This window comes from Budorcas taxicolor, chromosome 2, assembly GCF_023091745.1.
Source record: "Budorcas taxicolor isolate Tak-1 chromosome 2, Takin1.1, whole genome shotgun sequence".
NCBI classification, from domain to species: Eukaryota; Metazoa; Chordata; class Mammalia; order Artiodactyla; family Bovidae; genus Budorcas; species Budorcas taxicolor.
The window spans coordinates 1,715,196-1,724,777 of NC_068911.1; the positions used below are offsets into that span (position 1 = coordinate 1,715,196).

A 9,582-nucleotide genomic window follows, 5' to 3' on the forward strand; every position below is an offset into this window, starting at 1 on the left:
GTGCTGGGCAGGCCCTGGCAGGTCCGTGTGGGGGGCCAGGGTCTTGCTCCCCGCGGGGAAGGATGGTTGTCCTTTGGGGTGTGGATGGAGGGGTCCCTTGAGGCTCTCCGGTGCCCTGGCTGTTGGCAGGTAGAGCGTGGGTGGGGCAGTGGGCTTCATCCCAGCAAGGGAAGGGGCTGGCTGGGCCTGGGCCGTGCACAGTGGGCGTGGCGGGAAGCGAGGATTGTGGCTGGGAGCCGCGGGGGCACCTGAGGACAGAACTTGGTTTCTGCGTGAGGAGTGCTGGGGGCAGGACGCGCCCCATCGGGAGCCTGAGCTCGAAGGGGAGCAGCTGTGTCTGAGTCTGGGGCCCACGGCAGCGGGTCAGGCACGTGGAGAGAACACTGTGGTTGCTGTGGGGGGAAAGACCACCATGGGGGCCCGTGGAACGTGGAGAGCCTCAGGGACGGTGAGGGGTCGGGGCCGGGGGGGCACCGCGGGGACGGTGAGGGGTCGGGGTGGGGGGGACCACCGCGGGGGCTGAGACCTGGACTCACAGGAAGGCACCCCTTGGAGCAGCAGGCAGCCTGGGACAGTCGGGGAGGGATGGAACCGCTGACAGCCCTGGGGAGGAAGGCAGGGGAGGGGGTGCGGCCTGAGGCTGTTCAGGCCTGCTGTCTCCCTGAGGAAGGTTCTAGAACCGTGCCCAGCTGTGTTGCCAGTGCCCCGCCCCACCCAAGACCGAGCCATCTGGTCGGGCAGCGCATGTGTAGCCCGTCCTCACCGGCACGGTCTGTGGGTGCTGCGGGTGGCCGGGCTGGGTGGCGGGGGGCCCACGTCAGGTGCGGGGGAGCAGGGACACAGGGACCCCCGAAAGGGCGAGGGCCGGCCGGGCAGAGTGAGGCCCGCGCTCCACCTGGGCCCTGAGTCAGGGGTGCAGGCGGGGGCAGGCGTCTTGGTCCCTTGGGCCTGGGCATGCGCTCCGCCATGTGGCAGTGTGGAGCGCCTGGGGCAGGGGGTGAGCAGGCACGAGGACAGCTTGGGGTGGGTCGGGGGGCGGTATGTGGATGAACAAGGGGACCGTGAGCCCGAGGGGCGGGGCAGCTTGGGGGAACTTTCTGGACCTTCCTACGTGGTCGGCCAGCTGTTCCCCGAGGTCCCCAGTCCTTGGGGTTGGGGTCCTGTCCCGCCAGGCAGCCTGGGGTTTGGGGTGACGCTGCAGACGGTGCCCGAGGGGGGCCCCCCGGGGATGAGGCACCTGCTGTCCAGCCCCTCGCGGGCGACCTTGACTGCGGCCCCCTCCCCCGCCACCCCCACGCCCTGCTGCCCCGATGTGAGGCGTGCAGCCCTCGGGGGTCCCTCGGAGGCCATGGCCATGGGGGCAGAGGCGGCTCTGGCGCGCCGCGGGGGGCGGCCTCTGACACCCACACTCTCACCGAGGCGCCGTCTCCCCAGCCCGGCTCCCGCTCGGCCCAGGCTCTGGGGGCGGGGGAGCTCAGGGGTTTAGGGCGGGCTGACCCAGCGGAGCCCGTTGGGCCAGGCCAGTCGGTGGGCAGGACCCAGCCAAGCCTCGTCTCACAGGCCCCAGGGCAGGGGTGCCCGCGGGGTGAGGCGGGTCCCCAGTAGCAGGCACCAAACCAGCACAGCCCTAGACCCCCACCCGGGGAGGGAGGCGGTGCACCCCGCCCGGCTGGACCCCAGCTGCCGGCACACCCTCGGGTGCTGGAGCGAGGCTGCGTCCACCTCCAGGCACACAGGCCCATGCACACGCAGGTCCCAGCGTGTGTGTGCGTGCACACGGCCAGACCGCACCTGGGTGTGCCGAGGCTGGGAAGCCCCTCCCCCGCCCGCTGAGATAAGGATTCTTTAGGCCTGTAATCCTCCTTAACTTGACTTTGAGTTATTTTGAGCAAGAGATTAAAGGTGATTATGGTCAGGCTGCACCTCCTAGCTGGGCTCCACACATGCCTAGGGAGGCCGCCTGTTGTTCCCACCCACACCTGCTGCCCCGAGGGCTTGCAGCCCTGGGCACAGGCCTAGCTGCTTGCCCACTCTGGGCAGTAGAGCGACCCCGGTCTCAGCACAGGGACGATGGGGCAGGTGCTGGGCGGTGGCGATGGCCCCAGGATGCCCCAGGGGGTGTAGATTTCACGTGAGGAGACGACCACACGAGGACCCTGGGGCTGCTCCCCAAGGGGAGGGGTCCGAGCAAGCCGCAGATCTCCCCTCTCCGAGCTGCTTCTGGTCTGGCCCAGAGACGCCCCGAGCTTTCTTGGGGGTCGTACGGCAGCGCTGGGCCAAGCCAGGACCTTTTCCTGCCCCCACACCTGCTGACCCTTCCCCTTGCTTTAAATCAGAAACACTCTCCCGCAGGAGCGAGGTCAGAACTGTTCTTGATGAAGTTTCTAAAGGGAAAGAAATCCATTGCACATCATTATTTTTTTCTCCTAATTTAAACCGCCTCAGTGCAGACTAGTTGCAAACGTCAATATCAGTGAAATACAGTCAGCTGGCTGCCTGCCAGGCCACAGAGCGGTTACAAGGCCGCTGTAAATCCAAACAGTAACAAGCAACACACCCCCATCCTTCCGTCCTGCGGGAGAAATATGAGGGGGAGAGGGGAGAGCCCCGCAGACGGCCGTGGGGTCCCGGGGAGCAGGACCAACCCAGGGGCCACCTGGCCACATCTCCGCACATGCGCGGGCTCCGTGGGGCGGGGCTGTGTGTGATCGGGGGTCCCTGCTCTAGAGAAGCTCAGGGTTTGGGGGGAGCAGACAGCAAGGTGCTCGTTCACAGCCAAGACCCAGGGTTGGGTGGGGTTGGCGGGGGGGAGTCGGGGCCACAGGCGGTGTCCGCAGCTGAGCCAGGGGACATCATCCTCCCAGTCCTTACTGCTGGGCCCCACTCGGTGCTAACAGCCTCGGGGTCCACGGCTCGTTGGAGGAAGCAGGCCGGGAGTGCAGCGTCCGCACCTCCCTTGAGAGGAGCTCAGGAGGGCTTCCCTCCACCCGAGCTCAGGACCCCGGGGTGGGGCTCAGAGCTGCCCCACCTAGGGCGCACGGCAGGGCACCTGTCACCCCCATCACCCCTGGCTGAGTGACAGCAGCCTTGACCCTGGTGTGCCCACCTATCCAGCTTGGCGCTGGATTCTCACGCGTCAAGGCTGCGGTGGACGCCTGCCCCCAGCCAGAGAACTGCCCGCTGAGCCCCCTGGACCCCCTTCCTCGTCACCGACACCCCGGACATGCCTCCACGTCCCATGGGCTGGGTGCAAGCCTGCACCAGACCCGTGCTCATGGGGAGGCCTGCTGACCCGTCTCCCCTTTCGTCTCCTGCAGGACTGGCTGGACCGATGGGGAAGCAGGCCGAGGCCCCGGCCGGACACGGGCAGATGGAGCGAGGCGGCCGGCCGTGAGGGTGGTGCTCCCCTCACAGCACGCGGGTTGCGTGGCCATGCGCCTGGGACGCCGCTGAGCAGGCAGGCGCCCTCCCCTCCCACCGCCCAGGCCCCCACCCCGCACCCTGGGCAGGCCGAGCGGGCAGCCCCCGCGGGCGGGTCCTGATGGCTGGGTGCGGGCGGGGGGCGCCGTGGGTGTGGGTGTGCGTGGCGGCCGCCCTGCTGCACGCGGGCGGGCTGGTGCGCGGCGACTGCTGGCTCATCGAGGGCGACAAGGGCTTCGTGTGGCTGGCCATCTGCAGCCAGAACCAGCCGCCCTACGAGGCCATCCCGCAGCAGATCAACAGCACCATCGTGGACCTGCGGCTCAACGAGAACCGCATCCGCAGCGTGCAGTACGCGGCGCTGAGCCGCTTTGGCAACCTCACGTACCTCAACCTCACCAAGAACGAGATCGGCTACATCGAGGACGGCGCCTTCTCGGGCCAGTTCAACCTGCAGGTGCTGCAGCTCGGCTACAACCGGCTGCGCAACCTGACGGAGGGCGTGCTGCGCGGCCTGGGCAAGCTCGAGTACCTGTACCTGCAGGCCAACCTCATTGAGGCGGTGGCGCCCGGCGCCTTCGGGGAGTGCCCCAACATCGTCAACGTGGACCTGTCCATGAACCGCATCCAGCGGCTGCACGGCGCCACCTTCGCGGGCCTGGCCCGGCTCTCGGTGTGCGAGCTCTACGGCAACCCCTTCTCCTGCTCCTGCGAGCTGCTGGGCTTCCTGCGCTGGCTGGCGGCCTTCGCCAACGCCACGCAGGCCCACGACCGTGTGCAGTGCGAGTCCCCGCCGCTCTACTCCGGCTACTTCCTGCTGGGGCAGGGCCGCCACGGCCAGCGCAGCATCCTGGGCAAGCTGCAGTCCGTGTGCACTGACGGCCCGTACGCGGCGGAGACGCGCCCGGCGCCCGGCCGCCCCCCGCCTGGCCGCTCGCCCCCGCCGCCCCCCGCGCCACCCGCGGAGCCCAGCGAGGCCCCCTGTGCCGACGACGAGTGCTTCTCCGGCGACGGCACCACGCCGCTGGTGGCCCTGCCCACGCTGGCCCCACAGGCCGAGGCCCGCCCGCTCATCAAGGTCAAGCAGCTGACGCAGAACTCGGCTACCATCACAGTGCAGCTGCCCAGCCCGTTCACCCGCATGTACACGCTGGAGCACTTCAACAACAGCAAGTCGTCCACCGTGTCCAGGCTGACCCGGGCCCAGGAGGAGATCCGCCTGACCAACCTGTACGCGCTTACCAACTACACGTACTGCGTGGTGTCCAGCAGCTCGGGCCTGCACCACAACCACACCTGCCTCACCATCTGCCTGCCGCAGCCGCCCAGCCCGCCAGGCCCCGTGCCCAGCCCCTCCGCGGCCACGCACCACATCATGACCGTCCTGGGCTGCCTCTTCGGCATGGTGGTGGTGCTGGGCGCTGTCTACTATTGCCTGCGGCGGCGGCGGCGGCGGGAGGGCAAGCAGAAGCAGGCGGCGGCGGCGGCCGGCAGCCTGAAGAAGACCATCATCGAGCTCAAGTACGGGCCCGAGCTGGAGGCGCCCGGCCTGGCCCCGCTGTCCCAGGGCCCGCTGCTGGGCCCCGAGGCGGTGACCCGCATCCCGTACCTGCCCGCCGCCCCCGGGGAGGTGGAGCAGTACCAGCTGGCGGAGGGCAGCGGGACGCCCAAGGGCAGCAAGGGCAGCTACATGGAGGTGCGCACGGCAGAGCAGGCCGAGCGCAGGGACGAGGAGCCGGGCCGGCCGGGCCCCGACAGCCAGAGCTCGGTGGCCGAGATCTCCACCATCGCCAAGGAGGTGGACAAGGTCAACCAGATCATCAACAGCTGCATCGACGCCCTCAAGGCCGAGTCCACCTCCTTCCAGGGCGGCCCGGCGGCCGTGTCCACAGCCGAGCCGCTGGCCGGCAAGCGCGGCTTCCTGGCGCCCACCTACCAGGACGCCTGCGGTCTGCGCCGGCACCACAGCCTGGAGGCCGCCCCTGGAGCTCCGCGGGCCAGCTCCTCCTCCAGCGGCTCCGCCCGCAGCCCGCGGCCCTTCCGCGCCGAGCCCCCTGCGCTGCACGAGGCCAAGTACATCGAGAAGGGGTCGCCCGCGGCGGAGGCCATCCTCACGGTGACGCCGGCGGCTGCCGTGCTGCGGGCCGAGCCCGAGAAGGGCCGGCAGTACGCGGAGCACCGACACTCGTACCCCGGGCCCCACCCCGCCGAGCCCCCCGCGCCGCCCGCGCCGCCTGAGAGCCTGGGCGGCCGCAAGGCCTCCATCCTGGAGCCGCTGACGCGGCCGCGGCCCCGCGACCTGGCCTACGCGCCGCTGTCCCCGCAGTACCGCCACCTGAGCTACGCCTCCAGCCCCGAGTACGCCTGCCGCGCCTCCCGCAGCCTCTGGGGCCGCTTCAGACTGAGCCGCCGGCGGCGCCGGGACGCCGGGGAGTGCGTGGCGGCCGGGCACGCGCTGCGCAGGAAGGTGCAGTTCGCCAAGGACGAGGACCTGCACGACATTCTGGACTACTGGAAGGGCGTGTCCGCGCAGCACAAGTCCTGAGCCGGGACGCGCTCGGGGCCCCAGAGGACATGAGGCCGCTGCACCGTCTGTGACCCAGAGACTCACGGCGCACGCTCTCGCGCGCGCGCGTGCGCACACGCACACACACACACACACACACACACACAGACCGCAACTGCTGAAGCCCTGGGCTTGGCGGGCAAAGTGGGGAGGGGGCGCCGGCAGGCCGAATGGGAGGGGCGCGTGGCTGAGCGCGTGCACCTGCTGAGACATTCTCACTGGTGTGAGGGGCCTGTCCACACACGCGCGCACACACATGCACACACACAGAGAGACCGCAACTGCTGAAGCCCTGGGCTTTGCGGGCAAAGTGGGGAGGGGGCAACGGCAGGCCAAACGGGAGGGGCGCATGGCTGAGCGCGTGCACCTGCCGAAACATTCTCACCGGTGTGAGGGGCCCGTCCACACACGCGCGCGCGCACGCACACACACACACACAGACACACACAGACCGCAACTGCTGAAGCCCTGGGCTTTGCGGGCAAAGTAGGGAGGGGGCGCCGGCAGGCCTAATGGGAGGGGCGCGTGGCTGAGCGCGTGCACCTGCCGAAACATTCTCACCGGTGTGAGGGGCCCGTCCACACACGCGCGCATGCGCACACGCACACGCACGCGCACGCGCACGCGCACACACACACAGACACACACACACACAGACACACACACACACACACACACACACACACACACACACACACACACACACACCGCAACTGCTGAAGCCCTGGGCTTTGCGGGCAAAGTAGGGAGGGGGCGCCGGCAGGCCTAATGGGAGAGGCGCGTGGCTGAGCGCGTGCACCTGCCGAGACATTCTCACCGGTGTGAGGGGCCCGACCACACACACGCGCGCACACACACACACGCGCGCGCGCGCACACACACACACACACAGGACTTCCGAAAACTGTGTCTTAGGGATGGGGGGCGGGGGAGGGGATTTTTTTCATTATCTTTTGATTCTTCTCTGCCTTCTTTTTTTTTTTAAAGTTCTCTTTAAAAGATAAAAAACGCTCGACGTGGGGGGTGTGGCCACCTGGCCCCCGCACGACTCCTCCGTCTGTGGCTTTCTGTGGATTCTATTTAGTCCGTCTCTTCGTCACCGCCACTGGAGAGGGGCAGAGCGAACGCAGGCGGCCAGGTGGTCTCCGGGAGGGTCCCGGAACCTCTGGGCCTTGGGGGGCGGGGAGGGCTGTGCCTGCAGACGCCGGGGGTGGCGGGGGCCGGGAGTGTGCGTTCCAGCCCTGCCCCCACTGTACACTGTCCTCCCGTTGTATAGAGAAATATTTCTATATTTGCAATGTTTGCTGTAAAATAAGAAAGGGAAAAAAAAAGACTATGTCTACTTAAAAATAATTCTGCAAAGGAAAAAATTCCCAACACTTGTTTGCAGTCGTTTTTCCTTTGGGACTTGGGGCAAGAGGTGTGGTGTGAGTGACCTTGGGTTTGGGGCAGGTTGAGGCCCTTGGGAGATGGGGAAGCCAACCCTGGGCTGGGGAGTGGCTTTGAGAGGCAGCGTGGATGGGGCAGAAAGGGTTGAGAGAGCTGGGCACAGGTGGGTAGGTGTGTGCCTGACCCTGCGTATGGCTGGCAAGGTTCGGTGGGAGTGGGGTGAGCTGGGGAAGGCCGGGGCTCCTCCAACCGCTGGAGACCCAGCTGCAGGGTGTGAGCCACGAGATCCAGATATCACAGGTCCCTGGGCCCCTGAGCTGACCCCTTGGCTGTGTAGCCCTGAGGACCTCCCTCAGTCCCCCAGCTGTGGCCCCGAATCTGGCGGGAGAGGCGTGAGCATGTTTATGAACACCAGACTCTCCAAAGTCTCTGCGGAAGCCTGGACCCCAGCCTCCAGCTGGCACCAGGGCTGCCTGCTGCCAAGGTCACAGGTTCCCCTGGGAGCCAGAGCAAGGCTTGGAGGACGAGATGCCGTCTGGGAACCTTGTGCACAGCTGGCCGTGTGGGGGGCCCTGCACCCACCCCCATCCTCGGTCCACGGTGGGGGTGGAGCCCTCAGGGACAGCTGACCCCCCTGCGGGGCGCCGAGCCTTCCGGCCTCCTTTCCCTGCCGGGGTCTTGGCCTGGCCTTCTTCCTGGGCCTGCCCCGCCCCTGCGTCCAGGGCAGACCCACTCACTCTTTCTGACACAGACGCCTGAGCATGGAGGTGATGGGAGCCTCGGCGATGCCATGCGAGGAGCGGGGGGACGGGAGCAGTCTCGGTCGGCCATGCTGCACACCCCCTGGGGACAGGCCGCTCAATGCCCTCCTCCGTGTGTCTCCCTTGGGGCACCCTGCAGCAGTCGGTGGCTCGCTCAGGGCCCAGCGCTGGGACAGGGCTGGTCTGTCCATCCTGGCCTCTGCACCCAGGTGACCTCATGAGGTCCTGCCCGTGGGGCCTCCTCACGGCCCCCTCAATGAGCCCCTCCGAGTGAGCCCCCTCTGAGGACACCATCCCCTTGCTTGACCAGACGGGCCCCAGGCTCCCTGGCTCTGGGCAGCTCCTCGCCCTGTCATGGGGTCCGGGAGGACAGCTCAAGGAACCCAGAGACGTGAGTGGGCTGGAGACCAAGAGGCTGTGCCCAGAGTGGCCGGGGCAGGGAGGGGGGCCGGCTCCCGGCTGGCAGGGGTGGGGGGCCTTGTCCAAGGTCACATAGTGAGGGGTGCCCGTCCTGGTCAGACACAGGGCTAGGCCTCCCAGCCTGCTGTTCCCTGCCGCTGCGGACTGTTTACAGGGCATCCGACCGCCACAACAGAGGTGCCTGCCCTGGGGAGAGGGTAGCTGCCTGGCCGGGGGGACACGTCGGCCCTGGGAGCACCGCCTCGAGCAGGGATCCCTGGGGAGCGGCGAGGACCTGGAGGGATGCGGGGTGGGCGGGGCTGCGCCCCGCCGAGGAGGACACCTGTCAGAGCGCAGACCCTCCCGGGAACGCCACAGGCGGACAGACGCGGCTCCAGCTGCCTGACCCCGGGCCAATCCCAGGGCGCAGCCGCACGCCATTGCGGCCCTGCTTGAAGGCAGGCACACAGGACACACCCACTCACTGAGTGCCACCTGTGTGCAGGGCTCTGTGCCGAGCCCAAGAAGGGGCCCTGACCTTGCTTCCCCACGGCCCCTCCAGAGAGGCTCACTTAAAGCTGGCAGGTGACCCAGCTCTGGGTGGCACAGGGTCCAGGCGGCCCAGGGGAGGGTGAACACTTCTGCCTGGGAAGAGTCTGGAAGGCTTCCTGGAAGAGGAGGTGTCTGGTCTGGAAAGAGGGGGTCGTAGTGAGGAAGGAAGGTGGAGGCTACAAGGTGGACAGAGGCCAGCAGCCTGCAGGCTTGGAGCGCAGGGCGAGCGGCCACCTGAGGGGTCCTGGCCCGGCCCGGCTGCCCCGAGGGCGGCTCCTGTCAGGCTGTGAGACGGGGCCACGCTGCTGCCAGGCCCCCTGCGCTCCTGGCATGCCGGGGGTCTGCCCTCCTCACCGCACTCGGCCCCCGGCACTTAGATGCAGAGGTTACGTCCGTCACCTGCCAGCCTGACCACGCCATGTAACCAGCCACCAGCACACACGCAGTTGCTCACACGATGAGCTGATCTGGGTCAGCCTGGCCCCGAGACTGGGG

At 68.1% G+C, this 9,582-nt stretch overlaps 1 protein-coding gene across 1 annotated transcript; it reads left to right on the forward strand.

Moving 5' to 3' along the window:
• The first annotated feature begins 3,541 nt into the window (after positions 1-3,541).
• ELFN1 (extracellular leucine rich repeat and fibronectin type III domain containing 1) lies at positions 3,542-5,965 on the forward strand. Its single transcript, XM_052656286.1, has one exon. The coding sequence runs from the start codon at positions 3,542-3,544 to the stop codon at positions 5,963-5,965; it is 2,424 nt and encodes an 807-aa protein (XP_052512246.1).
• Positions 5,966-9,582: the final 3,617 nt, after the last annotated feature.

What these genes read in the sequence shown, in the direction of transcription:
- ELFN1 (XM_052656286.1), top strand. Translation starts at nt 3,542, where the DNA reads ATGGCTGGGTGCGGGCGGGGGGCGCCGTGGGTGTGGGTGTGCGTGGCG.